We start from the raw sequence: 23,594 nt of genomic DNA, 5'->3' as shown, positions 1-23,594 counted from the left end.
TGGGCCTTAACTTTTTTTTTACCATTTGAGCTTTTGACATCATCAAACAAAGCTTTATTATGAGAATATGGGAGAAGACAAATTCATAATTTGGTCAAAAAGTCAAAGTCAAAGACATGAAATTGTCAATTTTCATCCAATTTACCTAAAATTTAAAGAATTTGCATGTTGGGTCACTGAATTGGTTCACCAATTAAAAGCTAGAAGCTGATTTTTTTTTTAGATCAAATGTCAAGGTTGCATTGAACTCCATTCAATGTACAATGTGCGCTGAGTGGGTTCATCAAAAATGTAGTGGTCTGAGAGGGTCATTAACCAGTGTGGCAGCTACATTCAAATGTAAGGTGTGCACAGAGGGAGCTGCAGATGGAGGAAATGTTGAGTTGGATCTTGGAGACGGCGTGAAGCTGGAAGGTGTGAAAACATTTTGCTACCTCGGAGACATGCTGAATGGAGAATGTGGGATCAGACTCGGCAACGGGTGCTAGAGTGAGATGTGCATGGAAGAAGTTTCGGGAACTGAGTGGCGTGCTGATGATGAGGGGAGTGTCGTTGAAGCTGAAGGGAAAGGTGTATGCTGCATGTGTGAGAAGTGTTATGATTTATGGGAGCGAGACATGGGTAATGAACGTAGAGCAGCAACGAAGGTTGGAAAGGGTGGAAATGCGAATGGTTCGACGGATGTGCAGAGTATCGTTGAGAGAGAGGAAGACAAATGATGAATTGCGAAAGATGATGGGAATAGAGCCTGTGATTGATGCTGTGAAGAGGAACAGGTTGAGATGGTTTGGTCATGTGTTGAGGAAGGATGAAAGTGACTGGTTGAGAAGAGTGATGGAAATGAATGCAGAAGGAAGTAGAGGACGGGGAAGACCGAGAAAGACTTGGCTAAAGATGGTGGAAGAAGAAATGCGGGCAAGGGGATTAACAAGGAGAGATGCAGAAAATAGGGCAAAATGGAGAAGATTGTCATGGGGACCGCAAGGCTAACCCCCGCTCTGGTAGGGAAAATGGCCTTTAAAATGCATGTTGTTGTTTTTGTTGTCAAGGTTGCATAATACCGTCAATTTTCATCCGATTGACTTGAAATTCGAGCAGGGTTTGTATGTTGGATCATTGAATCCAGTTGCTTTTGAGGTCAAAAGGTTAAGGTCACCTAAAAGCGTCATTTTTTTGTTCGGCTGTTTTTATCATACAGAAAAAGAAGTCCAAATACAAAGTGGACGTGGACGAGCTTTGCATTTTCAGATGCTTCCTGGTTGATTTTGTAAGTAGAGCTCACAGAACACCTTATCCCGCACAGTCTTGAGAAAAAGGACATGGCAGTGTCTTTCTTGCTTTGCGCTTCCGATCACAATCTATATTTCCTACGAGCTGTGATTTTGTCTGAATCGCTATATTCCCGAATGCGGAGGGTGTGAGCGGAAAATTTGATGGGCCAAGATGGTGTAAGTACTGCTAAACTGAGAATTTTGGAAATGCCAAGAAGGCAATTTGTGTTCTACAGTGTTCAAGCGTATCGTTCAATTTAAATAAAACAATGTTTTAAAGCTGTCGAAAATTTTGGAAGTTTACTGCCGTTGCCGTTGATGCACCATCGATTACAACACCTTAGCCCCACTGATGGATGGCATTTAAACACGTTAAATTAGTTTTCATACTTGTTGTTTGTCCTTTATGACATCCTTAAAAACAGTATATTTACTTATGTTCAGGGGAGCTTATGCGATGGCGCGGCGTCCGTCGGTCAGTCCGTCCGTCCGTCCGTAAACACTTGCAACTTCTTCTCTGAAAACGCCAAACTTGGCACAAATAATATTTGTTGTGTTGTGACTAAAGTTTGTTCAGGGCATAAAAAAAAAAATCGAGGTCTAAGGGTGTTTATTGGGGTCAAAGTGGGTCCAGGTTTGACCCCCCCAAAATAGGTATTTGGGCAATTCCACGACGTTACAGAGTGACACTTTGAGTCATTTTTGTGAACTTTGATTGCTCTAGCATTGTGATAAAGCCACTAGTACCTACTCTCTATATATCCTATTGTAAAGGAAGAGTTGCACTTTACAGAGATATTAATGGAGTTCCTGTAAGTTGGACCATTGTCAAGTAATTAACATTCAAAAACTGTGTTATGGAGTGACACTGTCTTTTGTCATTTATTAAACAATAACAACATTTATTGAAAACTCTGCTCTCACAAGTTATAAAATTGTAATGAAATAATGGGAAGATACACTAATAGTTGTGCCTTCATTACAGGGGTTTCAAAATTCCAGACATGACCTAATTACTCTGAAATAATTACAATAGTCCCGTTACGGAGTGACGAAAAATCCCGTTACGGAGTGACGAGTCAATTTTGAGATTTCTCCCAAAGCAACAAATCATTTCTAGATAACGCCAGGCTTTCATTCTGAACCCAGCTGACTTGTGCTGGCGTTTCAACATCTAACACTTTAGATAAATAATAAAAATAAAAATCTGAACTGAGAAAATATACAATAAACATATAAAAAAGTCAAGAAATCAACTAAAGAAATTGAGAACAATTTACGAGTGGATGACCAGAAACAAAACAAAGTTTGGAATTAATCAGTTGGCCACATCACAAAACTTCACATGACTGCCCTGCAAAAGGTTCCCTTTCCCAAAGGACATTCAGCAAATACATAATGATTGCGATGGTTGAGGGATGGCTGAAGAAGGAATCTGACGACTTGGTTGGAATCAATCCAGGATTTATCTTCCACCTCTGGGAATGTATATGCCAAGTCAGATAGGCCCGCTTTTCGCAAAAATGATACTTCCAAACAACCATCATCTACTATCTGAGTCACCTGGCCAACAAACAACTTCTTAGATTTTTTTTGTGACATACTGCACAGTCACAAAGTCACCAGGGTGCACTTGGGGTTGACTGTCTGACCTGGGGCGCTCAGCAGGTGCTGGACTAGCAGTATTTTGACATTCCAAGGATGATACATGGCACTCGGGGTGAAGACTCACCAATTCAAATTGTTCCGCTGTTGAGTACATAGAGGCGCTCACAACATATTTCCTCACAGGTTTCACACAGTGTGTTTGGTGTGTTTTCGGAAGCGACGTCACTAACTGCCAGCGCTCGTCCAATTGCGACTGGCACTTCTCAATGTCTCCTGCTGCGATGAATAAAACTTCGATCTTTTTGCACTGTGCCGCTGCTACGTGGAAGAAGGATTCTGCATCAGATACAGGATCCCCAGCCAGATTTGCCAACCAAACTCTCCTCTTTACCTCACCTCCTATCCCATCAACAGCACCCTTACCGTGAGATGTGGCAAAGAAATTCCAGGATAATTGAATCTTGAACAATTCCTGAAGGAACTCACCTTTTTCAGGCTGAGTTATCAATTGTTTGACAGAATGAGTCACTCTGTAACGTTACGGAGTGACAAGTTTTCTTTTTAATTTATTTTCTGTAGATAAAAATAAAATAAAAATTATACTGTACAATGATTGGGTGGTATAAGTTCTTAATGACCCTGGATTTATTTGGTTTTTCATCCACCAGTTAAAGAGAAAAGTAACCAAATGTCAAATTTTCGTCATGGAGTGACACGTCACGGAGTGACATCTGACTCCTAATTTGAGTTTTAATTTTAAAGCATAGAAGGACAACTTATATTTTTTCAATTGGTTTTGAAATAATCTTCATACAGGTAGCTTCTGATGGATAGCATTTGTTGACTTCATACCAATGAATTGAGAGAATGAATGAATTAATAGTTCTTTGCATTATCGAGGGCCAATTTTACTGCGCTTTTCAGTAGAATGACTTCATTAATTGCAATGAGTGATGTAAGCCAACAGAGCAAGCTAACTCAGTGATCTTGATATTATCTGAAAGTACATGTTTTCAGCTTTCATTTGGTACATAACATGAACTTTTTCAGTCAAATTTAAAATTTGACCTCTGCGGACCATTTCTCGTGGAATTGCCCATTTGCTTTCTTCTCTGAAAGTTCAGAAAATTTTTTGCTTTCTCCTGGTGTGTACCCCAGTTTAGAATAGGTACACCGTATCCCTGCATGTCGTAAGAGGCGACTAAAAGGGTTGGCGTCAGGAAGGGCATCCGGCCATAAAACATTGCCTCAAAAAGAGAACCATGACAATTACAACTACATATGGGCAGGGTACAGCCCGAAGTACCCCGTGGGGGACCGCACTTCCTCTCGTCAAAAATCAAGGTGGGGAACACGATCGAAGCAAGGGTGGAAATCACTCCATTTACGACGATGAAACGTCTGATGCCCCACATGGAGATCGGTTTCTGAGGTTTGGGACATGGAATGTAGGGGCAATGACAGGGAGATCAGGAGAAGTGGTGGAAGTATTGGTCAGAAGAAGAGTGGACATATGTTGTGTGCAGGAGACGAGATGGAAGGGAAGTGGTGTGAGAATGGTGAAGGGGAGGCAGGGACAGAAATACAAGTTTGTGTGGCAAGGGTGCCCAGAAGGCATGAATGGTGTTGGTGTCCTGTTTTCTGAGGAGTTTGTAGACAGTGTGGTGAGTGTGACTAGAGTGAGTGAAAGGTTGATGATGGTGAAAATGATGATTGGAAAACTCTTGGTGAACGTCATCTCGGGATATGCTCAGCAGGCAGCGATGAAGAGAAGGACAAGTTCTGGTGTGCAATAGAGAAGCTGATGGAAAACGTGAAAGATGAGGAAGTTGTTGTGGAAGGAGGAGACCTAAATGGACATGTGAGAAGGAGTATAGACGGTTTTGAGGGAGTTCATGGGGGGTTATGGATATGGTGTGAGGAATGGAGAAGGTGAAAGGATGTTGGAGTTTGTTGATGGAGCTGATTTGTTGATTTGATATACTCAGTTCCAGAAAGAGGATAATAAGCTTGTTACATACACGTCAGGTGGGTCGACGACAACCGTTGACTACCTGATGGTGCGTAGGTGAGAATGGGGGCACCTCCGGGACACAAAGGTGATCCGGGGGAGGAGGCTGTTTCACAGCACCACTTGGTTGTCTGCGACATAAGGGTGAAAGGTGCGAGGACAGCTCGGCGGGTGAAGTACCAGCCGAGAATGAAGGTGTGGAGGTTGAAAGAGGTGACAGTGAGAGAGGCATTAAAAGAGAGGCTGAGTATGGTGGAGGATGATGTGGTTGAGCTTGAAAGTGGTTGGATGTCAATGAAAGATAGTCTGTTGGGAGCCGTTGGTGAGTTATGTGGATGGACAAAAGGACCACCGAGGCAAGCGGAAACATGGTGGTGGGATGATGAAGTTGGAAAGAGGATCGACAAGAAGAGGAAGACGTTCAAGGAGTGGCAGAAGGTGAAGGGTATGGGGGCAGAAAAGGCAGAGCATGAAAGTTATAAGGCAGCCAAGAAGACTGCAAAGAAAGAGGTAGCAAAGGCGCAAGAGGCATGTAGGAAAATGTTCGGAGAACGCTTGGATTCGGAAGAGGGTCAGAGCGGTATTCAGGATTGCAAATCAGATAGCGAAAGAGAGGTGTGATGTGATGGAGGTGAGTTGCTTGAAAGATGAAGTGGGACAAATCATTGTGGACCCAGATGGAATTAAAGGAAGATGGAAGAGATATATGGAAATGCTGTTGAATGCAGAGAATGAATGGGATGGCAACATCGAGAGTAACCCAGTTTTAGGACCGGCAGAGAAGATAACTGAGAAGGAAGTTGAGGAAGCGATAAAAGCAATGAAGAGTAAACAAAGCGGGAGGGCCGACGGGAGTTGTGGGAGATATGTTGAAGGCAGCGGGACATTGGGGTGTGAAGAGCATGATAGAGATCTATAATCTGGTGGTGAAAGAAGGCCGCATTCCAGTGGATTGGGAACTGAGTACCCTCGTCCCTCTATACAAGGGGAAAGGTGACCCTCTGGACTGTGGCTCGTATAGAGCGATAAAGTTATTAGAGCATGGAATGAAGGTATTAGAAAGGGTGTTGGAGAGGAGGATAAGGAAGAATGTGAAGATCAACGAAATGCAGTTTGGATTTATGCCAGGAAGAGGAACGACAGACGTGCTTTTTATTGTAAGGCAGTTGCAGGAGAAGTACGTGGAGAAGAGGAAGAAGTTGTTTCTTGGGTTTGTTGATCTGGAGAAAGCATTTGATGGGGTTCCACGCGAAGTAGTGACATGTGCATTGAGTAAGTTAGGAATGGAGGAATGGCTGATCAGAGTCGTGATGGCAATGTACGAGAGAGCGCGCACAGCTGTAAGGACGAAGGACAGGAACAGTGGTGAGTTTGAGGTGAAGGTGGGAGTGCATCAGGGGTCGGTACTAAGTCCACGACTATTTGTAGCTGTGATGGAGGTGCTGGCTCGAAACGTAAAGGAGGGTTTACCGTGGGAGTTGTTGGATGCAGATGATCTGGTGTTGATTGCGGAGAGTATGGATGGACTGAACGAGAAGATGAACAAGTGGAAGGAATGTATGGAGGCAACAGGTCTGAAGGTGAATATCGGAAAGACGAAGATGATGGCAAGTGGTAAAGCATGTGGTGAGGTGGAAATAACAGGGAAGTGGCCGTGTGCTGTGTGCAGGAAGGGTGTCGGAGTGAACTCCATTGAATGTACAATGTGCGCGGAGTGGGTTCATCAAAAATGTAGTGGTCTGAGAGGGTCATTAACCAGTGTGGCAGCTACATTCAAGTGTAAGGTGTGCACAGAGGGAGCTGCAGATGGAGGAAATGTTGAGTTGGATCTTGGAGATGGCGTGAATCTGGAAGGTGTGAAAACATTTTGCTACCTAGGAGACATGCTGAATGGAGAAGGTGGATCAGACTCGGCATTGCTCGAGTGAGATGTGCATGGAAGAAGTTTTGGGAACTGAGTGGCGTACTGACGAGTAGGGGAGTGTTGTTCAAATTGAAGGGAAAGGTGTATGCTGCATGTGTGAGAAGTGTTATGATTTATGGGAGCGAGACGTGGGTAATGAACATAGAGCAGCAACGAAGGCTGGAAAGGGTGGAAATGCGAATGGTTCGGTGGATGTGTGGAGTATCGTTGAGAGAGAGGAAGACAAATGATGAATTGCGAAAGATGATGGGAATAGAGCCTGTGATGGATGCTGTGAAGAGAAACAGGTTGAGATGGTTTGGTCATCTGTTGAGGAAGGATGAAAGTGACTGGTTGAGAAGAGTGATGGAAATGAATGTAGAAGGAAGTAGAGGATGGGGAAAACCGATAAAGACTTGGCTAAAGGTGGTGGAAGAAGAAATGTGGGCAAGGGGGTTAACAAGGGGAGATGCAGAAAATAGGGCAAAATGGAGAAGATTGTCTTGGGGCCCGCAAGGCTAAGCCCCACTCTCGCAGGGAAAATGGCCTTAAAAAGTCTGTTGTTGGTTGTTGTTTCGTCTCTGAAAGCGCTGAAGGGATTGTGACGAAACTTGGCACAAATTATATTTGTTGTGTTGTGACTAAAGTTTGTACACGGCACAAAAAAAAAATTTTTTTGGGGTCTAAGGGGGGTTTGCTGGGGTCAAAGTGGGTCCGGGTTTGACCCCACAAAATAGATATTTGCTTTCTTCTCTGAAACTACAAACACGATTTTAATGATACTTGACCACAAGCCTTATGTTTTGGGGTGCTCGGTGGCCTTGTGTTTTCGGGTTGTCCGTCCGTTCATCCAAACATCCGTCTGTCCGTACGGGCTAAACCTCGTTTTTCTCAGCAACCACATGTCCGATTGAGACAAAACTTTCAGGGTAGGAGTGACACCCATGCAGAATGTTTTCATGATAATTGTGATGTCATAGGTCACGTGGTATGGCAGCCATCTTGGATTATATGCAAATAATTAAAAATGATTTATCGGAAATCGCTGAATGGAAAAATTTGAAACTCGGCACATTGTCAAGTACTCCAAATGGGGAACCAGAGCATGATAATGATGACATCATAGGTGAAGTGGTATACCAGCCAAAAATGTTTTAATCTAATTCCTTATCCTAAAAATCTGAAATTGCATGCACATGATGTATGACACATTTGTATTGAAATATTACATTTATGACATCATAAGTCACATGGTTTGGCAGCCATATTGGATTTAACCTAAAACCCCCAAAAAACATCTTCTCCCAAACCACCAAATCGGTTGACTCGAAACTTTACATGTGTCATTGACTAGGCATGACGATTAAAAGATGACCACGAAAACGGTTTTGGCAGCCATATTGGATTGAAGGGAAATATTAAATAATTATATCTCTGAAACCGCTCACGCTATTGATGCGAAATTTTACAAATATCATCTAACAGCACTGTTGCATATAGTTTGAAAATTATGTCGTAGGTCACGTGGTTTGGCAGCCATCTTGGATAGAAAAACGAACCTTATCCGATCAACATGAAACTTCACAAACATAATCCCCTACCCATACATATGCAGAGTGTACATTTTTTAAAGGTCATATGTCACGTGGTGTGGCAGCCATATTAGCTTGAAACCGATAATTAAAAAAAATAATCCTTCGCTGAAACCGCTTCACCAATCGATGTGAAACCTGGCGAAAATGGCTGGTGAAAATGTGATACTTGAAAACAGCTGAAGGGATTTAAATCAAACTTGTTTATTTTTCGGACAGTTTAGGATTTTTAGATTTTTAGTTACGAGGGCATCTACCCGTTGCGGGACTATGCGGAGGCATATTGGTGAGACAGTCACATTGCTCTAATTATTGGTAAATTTGGTTTTGGTTGGGCAATCAAAAACCAATTTAAACAATAGAAAATTAATTATCAATTGCACAATCAACTGCATACGTTACCTCGCCGACAGATCCAGAGGCGTCAACGCGACGCACCTTCCCTTCCTTCTCGTATTGGTCAATGATTGGCTTGGTGGATTTGAGATATGTTTGTATCCTTGGGCAAGAAACATAGAAAACAATTATATAGAGGGTGATGAGGGGGCCAACTGTTTGGCTAAGCCAGAAAAATAACAACACCAGGGGCACAACTGAATGGCTGAGCTAAATGTTATCCAGTATGGTGTCACCAACCTTTGTAGAAATTTATTGTAGCTCCCTTTTTTTCTATTTTTCTCTATAACATTGAGGGTAATGAAAAGGCGAGGTGATGGAGTGTATGAATTGAAAGCAGGGTAGCAGGGAAACTCTTGCATATGTTTTTCTTTAGCCGCTCCTCAGATAGCTGCTGTGAAAAGTCTGTGTACCTTTTGTCGCCGTATTCATAATTTGGTTTCTTTCTTCCTAAATATTTTACTTCTTCCTCCTCAACATTGTCATCTTTCCATTGTCAAAAACAATCAAAAAAAATCTTTTTTATTCCACTCCACAACGATCTCATTCTACTTGAATTTCCTTCTGCCCATACTTCATTCATTTTTCCCCCTTTTCTCAATATCTCCAAAGTGAACTTTCATTGAATATATGTTTCTTCATTTAAAAACATTTTAAAATGCTTCACTTCCCTTATTTCTCCATCAGAAGTACCCCACATGTTCTTCTTCACCAAGATCTATTCCTCATCATCTTATTTACAAAGATTATTTTCCAAAATTGGCTATCAGCTAAGTGCTTGTTCCACCAACCCTCTACCCACATCCTTTCTGCATCTCCCCTCACCCCATCTAATCAAACCTTGCCCTGCAACCCACCCACTAGGTCACTGCTAAACAAGGTCATCTAGAAGATGGTCATCTTTCAATCAGCCCACATGTGGTCAATCATGGAAGATGGTCAATCAGCCCACATCACTACATTACATAAAAAGGAGCAAAAACCAATTCCCTTAACAACAGACCTATTAGCTTACTTACAATCATCATCCATCCAATTAATCCATCATCACAGTTGATAGGAAATCCTTCCTTTTCTCCAAAGGCCTAATCTCAGATCACCAATTCAGATTCAGACCAGGTCACTATCGTGGACATGCTGCTCCCTACTCTCCAAACAATGGATGGCGGCCCCTCAATGTCAGGCATAAGATCAGGGCCGTCTCTCAACATATCTTGAGCTTTTGATACAGTCTGGCATCCTGCATTGCTCTCCAAACTCTCTGCAAATGGCATCAAAGGCCAACTCAACTCTTGGGTTACTGCCTTCTTCTACTCTCATAGCCAACATGTGGCACTCAATGGAATCCTTTCGTTCAAGGCTGGAGTGCCCCAAGACAGTGTTCTGGGCCCAGTCCTATTCCTAATCTTCATGAACAATCTCCCTGACTCTCTGGAAAACCCTCTATCTATTTGCTGACAACTCCACCCTCTGCTATGACATCCCTCATCCTTCAGATAGGCATGGAGCTGGTTTGGAGACAGATGCCTCTTCCCTCTCTTCAGACCTTGCTAAAATCACAAGCTGGTCAAACACTTGGAATATGTCTTTCAATCCAGGCAAACATCACACTCTCATAGTCTCTCTCTCTCTGAAAGGACCACGTGGCAAACCCTCCCATCTACTAAAAGTCCTGCGTCTCACTATCAGCGATGATCTTTAATGGGCAAACTACATATCAAAGTTGGCCTCCAAAGCCGGTCGTGGACTGGGCATCCTCCATCATACAACGTCCTTCCTTGGCACACCTGAACTCCGATCCACCTACAAGGCCTTCATCTGCAGCTTGATGGAGTACTGCTCTTCCCTCTCGGCTGGCTCCCCTGCCTCACAACTTGCTCAGCCTGACGCTGAGGAAACCAAGGCTTTCAAGATCATTGGAAACTCCAGAGATGAAGATGAGTCTATGGGCCTATCACTTTCCCATTGCAGACAGGTCGGTAGTCTGTCTCTACTCTGTCTCTCTTACTGCCTCCTTTCTGGTACTGCACCCTCTGCCCTTTCCATACTTTGTCCCCACCCCTCAACCCCTCAGGTTTCTGCAGGGTGCATGTAGTCCACCATCAACCCCCTTCTAGTGAAACTCCCAAAATTCAGAATCACTGCTCACCTCCACTAATCCCTTCCTTTTTTCTCCCTTCCTGTGAAATCAACTTCCGCATTCTCTTCAATCTCATTCTTCCATCCAGGTCTTCAAATTTCCAGTTTTTTTCCTTCTTGGGAGTGTGCTTCTGTATTCATCTTGTGGACCCCATGCATCCTCCCCTATCCCTCATTCCTCACCACATTTTGTCCTTCAACCCTGCTATTGATGTTTTCCCCCTCTCTCTATGGTCCTTTTGTTCTGTGGCGTCCTGATCCATTCAGTGTTCTAGCTCTTCTATTAGCCTCGACTGTGTATACAAAAAAGGTGAGCGTTCATATGTCTGAGCTATCCCACTGGCTCCAGCATACCACCACTACAAAGCTGGAAAAGCATAAAACAAGCATTTGCTTGTGAAATAGATGCACACCATACCGTTTATTTAAGCTTTCTTCATTGTCGTCAACTCGGCCGCTTGACTGGCTGCGATCCAAACAGCGTTTTTTGCATATCTGGCAGGGAGGAATGAAACATGTTTATTACATGCATCAATTTTGTTTGCTTTCACCAACAAATTCCTTTCAGACAGTGGGAAAGGTGTATGTGGAACTCCAGGTAAACAGTCAACATCGTTTGTTATCAGTAAGCTCTGACAGTTATTTTGTCTCTTTAACTTTATGTCAAAAAATGACTGAAAAAAGTTTGGGAACAAAATAAATGTCACTTTGTTTTATCCAATTACAAGAATAAGTGAACACAAAAAATATGGTTGTAAGAAAACATGAGGGACAGTATCTGCTTTGTGCAGTCTGGAAGTCTATACATGGATGGAAGTTCATCTTTTTAACTATAATTTTCCCCGTAACCTCTCCAGATCTGTTTGTCTACAGACAGGTGTGTAGCAAACATATCCTGTTGGTTTGGATATGTGCGGCAATCACCAGCATGGGACATGGTTCCTGTTGCCCGAACCGTGAAGGGATTTATATTTGATCTTTAAAGGGATGGTGATGTATGTCTTACTGGTAAAGAGAAATGCCTTTAATATACCAATCCCAAAATTCCCAAATCTTTCCCAAAATTCCCAAATTCCCAAAAAAATTCCCAAAATCCCTGGTGTTGGGCTAGCGGCTAGGGTGCCGGCTTAGGATCCTAGGATCCTGGGTTCGAATCCCGGTCGATCGCTGAATTAACGCCAGGGGGGTTGACTCAGCCTGTCATCCTTCCGAGGTCGGCTAATTGAGTACCAGTTCACTGGTAATTCCCTGTTTGTCGTTAAAGGCGGCAAAAAGGGTTGGCGTCAGGAAGGGCATCCGGCCGTGAAACATTGCTTCAAAAAGGGGACCAAAAAACAACAACAACCATGGTTCCCGAAAAAGGCCAACCCCCGCTTTGCGGGGAAAAATGGCCTCTAAAGGTGTTTGTTTTTTGTTTTTTTTATACCAATCATTATTTCTGCAAAGCTAAAGTCCTGAAATGGTTGTAATTAATGTTCAACATTAAATCAAAAAAGTGGATGGGTGCCAAAATGAAATGTTGAAATGAATGAATGAAAAAAAAAAAAAGTATACCTGGTGTTGGCTTAGCGGTTAGGGTGCTGGCTTGGGATCCTAGGATCCTAGGTTCGAATCACGGTCGATCGCTGAATTAACGCCAGGGGGGTTGACTCAGCCTGTCATCCTTCCGAGGTCGGCAAATTGAGGACCAGCTTGCTGGGATGAATGATCCCGGTGTGTACCCTGGTTTAGAATAGGCACACCGTATCCCTGCGCATCATAAGAGGCGACTAAGGGTTGGCGTCAGGAAGGGCATCCGGCCATAAAAACATTGCCTCAAACAGGGAACCATGATTGTCATGGGGCCCGCAAGGCTAACCCCCGCTCTAGCGGGGAAAATGGCCTTAAAAACGATCATTCATTTTTCATTCATCTATCTATAATTCCAGTAATCTCTGTGTGTATGTGTGTGTGTATGTGTGTGTGTATGTGTGTGTGTTTGTCTGTGACCGCTGTTTCTCGACAACTACCGGTCCGATATACTTGAAACTTGCCAGGTATATTGCTGGGGACCCGAGGATGTGCCTTTTCAAGGTTTCATATTAATCGGAGAAGTAGTTACCGAGCTATGGCGATTTATTTACCAAACTAATCACAGAACAGGTTGCGGGGTAGGCCAGCCAATCACAGAACACGTTGTTGCGTAGGCGTGGCCGATGTGAATTCGAGGCGTAGCGGGCGCCATTTGGAGGAGCTGGGAGGACTCAGTCGTGATAGAGTGAGCCTGAGTGAGTATATCAAGACAAGAACAAGATCTAGAAGGAGGTATGTACGGTGCGATTCATATAATATATTGTTTAGTTATCGTCGATGAGGAATTTGGGGTCGGAATGGGTGATCGGCCTGGGTGACTGGGTCTCAACTAGCTGCTGGGCCGCACCAAGGAACGGGCACCCACGTACGGGCACGTCCTAGTTAAATCAAAAAAGTAAGCCTGGTGTTGGCTTAGCGGTTAGGGTGCCGGCTTGGGATCCTAGGATCCTGGGTTCGAATCCCGGTCGATTGCTGAATTAACACCAGGGGGGTTAACTCAGCCTGTCATCCTACCGAGGTCGGCAAATTGAGTACCAGCTTGCTGGGATGAATGATCACGGTGTGTACCCCGAGTTAGAATACGTACACTGTATCCCTGCACGTCGTAAGAGGTGACTGAGGGTTGGCGTCAGGAAGGGAATCCGGCCATAAAAACATTGCCTCAAAAAAGGAACCATGATTGTCATGGGGCCCGCAAGGCTAACCCCCACTCTATTGGGGAAAATGGCCTTAAAACGATCATTCATTAAATCAAAAAAGTCCTCTACAATAAGTGAAAATAATAAATGGAGCAAAGAAAATGTTTAATAAACCTTGAGAAATGGAATTACACTCATTGCTGTAAAGATTTTGCACTAATGCAAGCAGATATTTACAGCCACAAATTGCAGCAAAATACGTTCAGGGTTTTCTCAATGACCAAACAAATGTAACAGTACAAAAAAAGAAATTCCCCACAATTCAAATACTTTACTTGCAAATAACCAACCTTTGTAAAATGGGATTGTAAACCACTAACTTGACTGCATGAGGGTTGACGGTTGTGAAAGTGACAACAAAATGTGTCAAATCTCCCAGATCATCTCCAATTTACTTACTGCTGCCAGGTGGTCAAATAAGACGCAAGTTGTTACTGCTAGAGTTTTAAAATGCCTGTTGTTGTGTTGTTGTTGAATGCCAGTCTTAATACAGATCAAAATTCTTGGGAATTAATATTGATTTAGTTACCAAGGATCATCTGTGTAAACACAGAATAAATAATCAAAAATGGCCAATTTCGTTTTGAGATAAGCGAGAGTAAAGAAGATTTCGTACCGTTTCCTTAGCAACTGGTCATTTAGAGTTCTTGGATGCACATTAAATTTTTCACAAGTTCTGGTTACAATCTCATAGTACCATAAATTCCTCAGTCACAGCAGAAAAGGTTTTACTCTGGGGTCTTAAAAGGTTTGAGGAACTATGTTGACCTTGAAGGAGATCATCTTGAAAAAAAAACAGCATATGTTACTACTTTCTAACTCAACACTTTATTTTTCAATTAAAAAAGCTATTGTCAATCCCTTCAAAGGAAGATGGCAATCTGTCATCTATCTATAATTCCAGTAATCTCTGTCTGTACGTTTGTACGTTTGTACGTCTGTTTGTCTGTGACCGCTGTTTCTCGACAACCACGGGTCCGATATACTTTTAACTTGCCAGGTATATTGCTGGGGACCCGAGGATGTGCCTTTTCAAGGTTTCATATTAATCGGACAATTACTTACCGAGCTATGTCCAAAAAACGATTCAACCAATCAGAGAGCAGCGAACGATCGCGTGTGCCGAACGTGGCGGACACACTCTGCCTCGGATGGCACATTTGAGAGCGTATTCATTTATTTCACGTTTGCAAACTATGTTGGCGTTAAACTATGTTTTAAAACTAATAAAACCGAATTTGCGATTCATTCGCTTTCCTGCGCGTTTGTGCACGCGATGGCGATTTCTTTACCAAACTCCGGAAGCCGTTCGCTTTGGACCAAACCATTGCATGTAAATAGAGGGGGGGGATTGTCACCGTACTCGGAAGCCGTTCGCTTTGGACCAAACCATTTCATGTAAATAGAGGGGGGGGATATAATTTTAGATATAGATATAGTACGGGCAATGCCCTAGTACCTCCAAATCGCAGTCAAAGAAGAGGACAAACTTTACATTGGCTTTGCCCTCCATGTGCGTGGTCCATCCTTTAACATTATCCTCGTTTCGTGGAAAGCCATCAATAAGAAAACTGCTTTTATTGTTGTCCAGCTCCATGAGATCTGTCATCGCCTGAAAAAAAAAAAAATTGGTTCCAACCATTTGAAATGCAAAGCCTCTTCTCACCTTCTAATAATGCATCACTCAACTCTATGTCAACACACTAAAGTATTCCACAAATGTTAACCAACACAATGCGAGAAAAACTAGTAATAGCCAATAGGCATCCATAACCATTCTTGGCCTTGTTGTGGAACTTCAGCCAAGGTCATCACCTTCTTTTTCTTCCACCCAACTTTTTCACCTTTATTCGTTTTTAAATTCGTTTTCTCCACAACGGCTTGAGCGATTGACACAAAACTTTCAACATAGGAGCCATGGAGAATTTAAAAACCAAAGTTACATGATGATTGGATGGAAAATGTGGCCGGCGTTCCAAAAAAAACAAAAAACAGTTTTCTGCATGTATCGGTTGCAGGGTGTTTCACGTAGCAGGAATAAACGGCCTCGACCTCGGCCGATTAACATCTCGGTGGTGAATCACGAGGGAAAAAAAGACTTTGCAAAGGAGTAGGAAGACCGAGATGCTGACCGCTTATCGGGTATTCAGTACATCAACAATTTTGCTAATTTTCAGTAGCATCAATTTTGATTCTGAGACATGAGACTACTAAATTTTTCTGCATAAATATTGTTGACAATAAACTGTTTTATAAACGAGAACATTCATTTGCTGGTAGTTTTAGCTATCCTTTACAAATAGTCTTCCCTGTTGGGTTTATTCTGCACCATCCAAGAGAAGTGGAATAAACATTAAAATCCTGTTAACATCTAGCAGCAGCCTGAAGAGAAAAAAAACCCCTGGGCTTTCTTCTTTTTTGAAGGAGCTTTATCTGGGCAATTCCACTGTTGTGGATGTGGCATTTGTACATCTTTTTTAGGTTGTGATTCCCACTTGAGTCTCTGCAGCAAAACTTTGCACCCATTTACTTGTATAGCAAGGGCCATTACTTCCTTGTATATTGTTGCGGAAATGGCCCTTAGTGGTTTATTAAATATAGAATTAGTTCAGGTCCCCTCTTAGATGTATGTTTACCATAGATCGTCTGTACTGGGATGGTAGTTTTGTGTCGGAAGGTGTAGCAGGCTGTTTTGTGTGGTGCATTGGTGGTGTACAAGAGACGGTTCCCTTTTAATTACATCTTGACAATCAAACAAGGTGCAAGTTCCATTAAGACCGGCCTCGGTTGCAATGCCATGATCGAGGCAATGGATTGACGTGAGAAAGCGCGATTGAGCGGGCAAAAACGACAAGCGCCGTCAAAAACCGGAAGCGGCGCTTCGAGGGGTCGCTGAGGACGTGCGAGGGAGGAGGTGGAAAAAGACGCATGCGCGGATGGCGTGTGGACAGGCCTTCGCGGCGGGTTCCCGCCGGAGAGCTCTCTCCGCACATGGTTGAGCGGGAGAAACGGAAAAGCGCCGGGCATCGATGGCGCTACTGTACACGGTGTTGAACATCGAGCGGAGAGAGGGAACCAGACGCGCCATTAGCGCGTGTTGAACGAACGGTTGGGTTGAAAGCGAGTGCAACCGGAAGAACGAGAACCACCAAGGCGAGTGAGAATAACGGAGTTCTCTCTCTCTCGGAAGAAGGGAGTTCGACAATCGTGCTGATCGCGTGGCCGATAAGGAGAGCGGGTGGCCGCCATTTCGCGACGCTTGATGCGTGGCCGATAAGAGGGCGGGCCGCCATTTGGCAGACTGCAGGCCCAAGCGGGGCCTTCGAATCCGGCGACATCGGCTTGTTACGAGCTGCATTCGCCCTTTTCACATCTTCACCTCTCGTCCATCAACACCACCAAGTACCCCCCTGTCTTGTATGAATGTTGTCCAGGCCTAAGGTTTATCTCGTTAGGGTCACCCCGCGAAACCCTTAATTGTAGCTCCCTAGATAAGAGCGGGTTATTACTCATAGTTGAATTATAATGTTATCGTGAACGCCTTGCTTGTTTTGTGTACCCTAATGTTCCCCCATTAAATCTGGTTGATTCATATGGAAGTTGCCGCACTGCATTCATCTGTGTCGCATTGAAGAGCAATCCGCTCGATTTGTAATTAAAACCAAGCTGGCTACAGGTTGCGGCAGACTTCGCTCGGTCTCTGACAAACCCAACCTGTAGCGACGGGTGTCTCCCCAACTGGCAAGGTACAGGTGTAATTTGGTATCGCGATAGAGGCACGTAACCCGAGATCTGTGTCGAACCAGCCGGCGTTGCACCCGTGGGACGGCCGTGCCGGGAGGCGCGACCCGTCACCTACAACACTGGTGTCGAGGAGGTGGGATTTGGACCTGGGGTGCATTTCGCACCCCGAACATCGATTGTGAGAGGCGCGTAAAGAGAAAAAAAAAAAAAAACACGTCGCTCGCAAATTCCAAATTTGGTTTCATTTTTATTTTGAGTGGATTGGGTGTCAAACTTCGTAATTTATAAAGGAAGATGGAGTCGCAAAATAGCTGCGCGGCTCAGCAGCGTGACACGAGGTGGGAGAGAATCGGTATTAAGAGTGCAACGAGCCGCACATCACGAAGAAAACGCTCCCACCCACCGATCCAAACCACGTGGTCACAGCATGCGTCTGGCAAAATAAGCAGGACGACAATGCGTACATTAACGAGCTTCATGCACGATTGGGGGATGCCTGGGAGCAGGTGGAGTGTAAGGAGGATTATATTGGGGAGTTACACACGAAATTGCATGAGGCACTACAGCAGGCAAGTGAGGTTCAGGAAAATGAGGAGCAAAGGGAGTCACAACAATTGGTCGATGCACAGGAACGAATTCACTGGACGGAAATGGCCTTGGCCGGCGCATTGCGAGACAACACAGATTCCAGATGGGAACGAGCACGGATTCTCGAATTGGAAGGCATAGGGAATCAATTGGTGGAAAAAGTCCAGGTACTACAGGGAGAAAAGAGGAAAGTAGAGGGGAGTACCCATGAGTTGGAACAACTGAAGGAAAAGGTAAGATCCGGTGATCAGACAAGAGAAAGCCTAGAACAGAAGATAAAAAGAGGGGAGGAATACATGGAACAAGAGAAGAGCAAACTGAACAAGAGAATAGAGAAAGAACAAAGCAGAAACTCCCGGGATCGGGAGAACTTGAAAAAGGAAAGAGAGGAACACGATTTGGAATTGGAACAACTGAAGAGAGAATTGTCTGAGAAATCAAGCCAGTTTCGGGAATCAGAGTACAGAGGAAATGAACTGGCACGTCAAATGGAAAGTAGCAAGGAATACGGGAAGAGGATGGACAAAAGGAGAGAGGAAGCATGCGAAAGAGTAGAGGAGATAAGTGAGGAAAAAGAGAGGATGGAGAGTGAAATGTTAAGGAAACACACTGGGCAGATTGAGCAGATAGAAGGTAAAGCAAGACTAAAAAATGAGATGGAGTTACAGAAACACCAAAACAAAGAAAGGGAATTACAAAACAAGCTGAGGATGTTAAGTGAGGAAAGAGAGAGGACGGAGAAGGAAACGTTAAGGAACCACACTGTGCAGATTGAACAGATGGAAGCCAAAGCCAGGTTAAAGAATGACATGGATGAAAGGGTAATGAAAGAACAACGAATGAAGCAGGAGAAGGAAATCAATCAATTGAGAGAAACGACGAGATTGGAGAATGAAGAACAAAAGAGACGATGGGATACGAAACAAAAAGAATATGAATTTGAAATTGATCAACTAAAAAGGAACTACACTGTGCAGATCGAACAGGCAGAAGCCAAGGCAAGGTCAAAGAATGAGATGGATGAACGTGTAATGAAAGAACAACGAATGAAGCAGGAAAAGGAAATCAATCAATTGAGAGAAACGACGAGATTGGAGAATGAAGCACAAGAGGGACGGTGGCATAAGAAACAAGAGGAATATGAATCGGAAATTGACCAAGTAAAGGAGAAAGCAAGGGTGGAGTCCGCAGAGATGGAAAGACTCCGGAAAGGTAACGAACAACTAAAAAGGCTCAGAGAGGAAGAACGACTCAACTGGGAAAGAAAATGGAGCCAGGAAGTAGGGCAGCACAATAATGTGGGATGTGTGACGTCATCACAGGGAGGAATGTTAGTGGTGCAGGACTTGATTGGCATCACTCGTCGAATGAAACAACAATTGGAGCAAACCCTGGTGATGGAGACATGGAGGGAGTATACGGGGTTGTTGACTCATGAAACACATTTTGAGCAGGTCCAGCAAGTGAAGCTGACAGGCCCAGAGGAGTGTGGCGAACCAATGATGAGCGACCGGACCGATGTGACTTTGGAACGAAGCAGGTACGTGGGCATCTGCATACATGGTGCGGACGATGAGCTTAAGTTCGCAATTGGATTTGATGTTAATCAAGAGACTCCGTCCGATGGGGTGCACGTATGCGTGACACCTGAATGTGTGGATGGAATGCCTGTGGATGAATGCTGTGAGCCCATAGTCCAGTTTACAGCACCGGGGTGTGCTGTCAAGGCCGAAACGTGTGTGAGTGCGGAGCATGGAATGAGTGGTGACGTAGGAAATAGGTTCGAGGTGCAAGGGGAAATAGAAATTCCACCAGGAGCAGGCTTTAGAAAGGGGATTGTAATTTCTCCCTCAGCTTCACAGGAACTTCGAGGTAGAGCGCAGATGCGTAGCAGGTGGCGTTGGCATGCGTCACATACTCCCTGGACCCATTTTCGAACAAGAGGGGCCCAGCAACGACACCGCCAGGTGTCCCTTGGTCATCGGACCTCTCTGAGGACACGAGGGGTTCGGCTAGCTAAATGGGATTTACCTGTCTTCAGGGAATTAAAGAGAAGAGGGGGAGGCCGCTCCCCCAAGTGGGGTCTACCTGACTTCCGCGAACCTTGGAGAAAAGGAGGGGGTGGACCACGACCCCAATTGAGACGTGACCCTTATGAGCCGTGGCGGAAAGGCGGCGGGGCCATGTAAGGGGTAATGAGGGATTCCTTCCCTCACTCCATTTCCAATGAGCCACAGAAGCAGGCCAGATTGGAAAGAAAAAAAAAAAAGGGAATTCTTGACTGAAAATAATATCGAGAGAGATTGCAAATTGAGAGACTGACAGAAGAGACAAGAGTGGCACAAGTGGATGTGCGTGACTATTTAAAAAAAAAAAAAAAAAAAAAAAAAGTGAGAGAAATAGTGGGGACATGACAGACAGGGCGTTAAACACCCCTGCAAAAAGTGGAAGGTGTTGGATGGTGTTGTGGATTGGGTGTGTGGCACTGTGGAATGAATGACGAAGGTGTTTGGGATGAATGGCGTGATTGTGTGAATGAGGAGAGTGAGTGCGAACAATGTACCCTGTTGGTAGGAGTCTCCTAACCAAGTGAGTGTAGGTTAGGGGGACTTAGTGGATTTGACGTGGATTCTGGCTGCTGTTCCATTGTGCAGGCGGACTGCTAGGGGTAGGTGCAGCCAAGGTATGGTGGTACTGGCTGGGAGTGTGACATGGTATTGGAAGTTGGTGAGTCGGGAGGGGACACCAGACAGTAGGGTTTAGAGTGCTAAGAGAGCACAGTGCGGGGGCTAGAGAGCCACCCGGTTAGAGTGCTTGGAGAGCACAGTGTGGGGGCTAGAGAGCCACCCCTTATTTAGGAGCGCCAGAGGCGCGCTCAGGTGAACCCCGAGGTCGCTGGGTGTCCCCCACCACCTATTGGAAGCAGGCAAAGAGGCCTAGTTGTAGTCACACTCCCCAGCCAATGAGTTATGCCTGGCACCACCAAGTGAAGAAAAAGAGACAAATAAGGGCCTTGCCCAGGTTTAAAAGAATGGAACAGTGTGCCAGGTTGGGAAAAATGGGTCATTAGGATCATTGTGGCAATGGCAGGGTTTGTGCCATTGGTTAGAGCTTCAAGTAAAAGGTTAGGTTCGATGAACTCTCCTCCGCACCATTCATGTGTGACACCTGGTACGAGTCGTGTTGATGGGAAATTTGTGAACAAGGGCCAGGTTCGGTCGCCCTCTCCAAGTGCCAGAGAAGCCACCAGTGTGTCATGAGCACACAGATAACAATTGATTAAGAAGCACACCATCCTGTCAGCTAAAAAGTGAAAGGACTTTTTAAGAAGACCATACTAAAACAAGTCGTACCAAGATAAGTCAGGCAAGGAAGGTTAAGGGTACTCTTCATTTTGCCTGGGCTGAGGTCATCACCCCCACTTGCACCCTCAAGAATGCCTCCAGACTGCATTTGCTTACCATCGGTAGAACTGTGCCACCTGCTGTCCAAGGCAGGGCTTGTTGCCTGCTGCTGCTCGGTTGTGTGCCATGTGGGCCGAAGCATTTTTGTGGGCCATGGAGGCCAAAGTGCTTTTGCGGGCTGTTGCAGCCGAAGATTCATGCCGTCTTGTGGGCTCAGTGGGCCGAAGGACTCTTTGTGAGATTAGGCCACTGGGCCGACTGAACTCACCTGGTGAGAGGCCAATAAGGCCACGAAGTAAGGAAACCCCTCTGGGGTGAAGACACAACACTGCCGGGAGGAGGCGTGAAGGAGCAAACACGTCAAGAAGCTTTGAAACTCTGAATGTCTTGCTCCGATGTGAATATTGGTGTTGAAAGTAACATTGAATGCCCTCCTGCGCAAATGCATAATTAGAATGTTAAGTATTGTGCATAGAGTGTGGATGTGTTTGTTAGATTAGTGATCCGACACACTAGGATAGGGACATGCCAATCTTACTGATACTTTGCTTCTTGGAGTTAAGTGCTTGCAATGTTGTGGGTTAGAGTAAATGGGAGATTTGTGCTGTACGTTAGACAGGGCCATTCCCGCGGGCTGCCCCTAGTGGAGGCTCGGGAGAGCCTCGGGAGAAAGGTGGGGGTAGTGTTGCGGAAATGGCCCTTAGTGGTTTATTAAATATAGAATTAGTTCAGGTCCCCTCTTAGATGTATGTTTACCATAGATCGTCTGTACTGGGATGGTAGTTTTGTGTCGGAAGGTGTAGCAGGCTGTTTTGTGTGGTGCATTGGTGGTGTACAAGAGACGGTTCCCTTTTAATTACATCTTGACAATCAAACAAGGTGCAAGTTCCATTAAGACCGGCCTCGGTTGCAATGCCATGATCGAGGCAATGGATTGACGTGAGAAAGCGCGATTGAGCGGGCAAAAACGACAAGCGCCGTCAAAAACCGGAAGCGGCGCTTCGAGGGGTCGCTGAGGACGTGCGAGGGAGGAGGTGGAAAAAGACGCATGCGCGGATGGCGTGTGGACAGGCCTTCGCGGCGGGTTCCCGCCGGAGAGCTCTCTCCGCACATGGTTGAGCGGGAGAAACGGAAAAGCGCCGGGCATCGATGGCGCTACTGTACACGGTGTTGAACATCGAGCGGAGAGAGGGAACCAGACGCGCCATTAGCGCGTGTTGAACGAACGGTTGGGTTGAAAGCGAGTGCAACCGGAAGAACAAGAACCACCAAGGCGAGTGAGAATAACGGAGTTCTCTCCCTCTCGGAAGAAGGGAGTTCGACAATCGTGCTGATCGCGTGGCCGATAAGGAGAGCGGGTGGCCGCCATTTCGCGACGCTTGATGCGTGGCCGATAAGAGGGCGGGCCGCCATTTGGCAGACTGCAGGCCCAAGCGGGGCCTTCGAATCCGGCGACATCGGCTTGTTACGAGCTGCATTCGCCCTTTTCACATCTTCACCTCTCGTCCATCAACACCACCAAGTACCCCCCTGTCTTGTATGAATGTTGTCCAGGCCTAAGGTTTATCTCGTGAGGGTCACCCCGCGAAACCCTTAATTGTAGCTCCCTAGATAAGAGCGGGTTATTACTCATAGTTGAATTATAATGTTATCGTGAACGCCTTGCTTGTTTTGTGTACCCTAATGTTCCCCCATTAAATCTGGTTGATTCGTATGGAAGTTGCCGCACTGCATTCATCTGTGTCGCATTGAAGAGCAATCCGCTCGATTTGTAATTAAAACCAAGCTGGCTACAGGTTGCGGCAGACTTTGCTCGGTCTCTGACAAACCCAACCTGTAGCGACGGGTGTCTCCCCAACTGGCAAGGCACAGGTGTAATTTGGTATCGCGATAGAGGCGCGTAACCCGAGATCTGTGTCGAACCAGCCGGCGTTGCACCCGTGGGACGGCCGTGCCGGGAGGCGCGACCCGTCACCTACAACAATATATTAAACTGATATATTTATGTTGTACCCCTTTGGCACTGAGTTTATGGGGTTACGGATGTGACATCACAAAAATTACCTCAAGTCAACTCTTCCAATTCATTATCATTATTCTGTGAATTCAAACATCCCACAACAAAACAGTTATTTTCTACAGATGGATAACCGATATGTGTCAGATG

The 23,594-nt window shown here is 45.0% G+C and overlaps 1 protein-coding gene across 6 annotated transcripts in view; it reads right to left on the bottom strand.

The window, feature by feature from the left end:
• CMPK1 (cytidine/uridine monophosphate kinase 1) overlaps positions 1–23,594 on the bottom strand; it is an 86,257-nt gene that overhangs the window by 4,763 nt on the left and 57,900 nt on the right. For all 6 annotated transcript variants that reach the window (XM_078769240.1, XM_068096139.2, XM_078769236.1 and 3 more), the window contains 3 exons: positions 15,151–15,303; positions 11,339–11,415; positions 8,788–8,884 (listed from right to left, as the gene is read on the bottom strand). In XM_078769240.1, coding sequence (XP_078625366.1) covers positions 8,788–8,884; positions 11,339–11,415; positions 15,151–15,303 — 327 coding nt within the window. The remainder of the gene's footprint in view (positions 1–8,787; positions 8,885–11,338; positions 11,416–15,150; positions 15,304–23,594) is intronic.

Source organism: Myxine glutinosa, chromosome 1 (assembly GCF_964187855.1).
Source record: "Myxine glutinosa chromosome 1, kmMyxGlut1.1, whole genome shotgun sequence".
NCBI classification, from domain to species: domain Eukaryota; kingdom Metazoa; phylum Chordata; class Myxini; order Myxiniformes; family Myxinidae; genus Myxine; species Myxine glutinosa.
The sequence above is the reverse complement of the archived record's forward strand: the minus strand, read 5'-3'. Positions and strand labels throughout refer to the sequence as shown.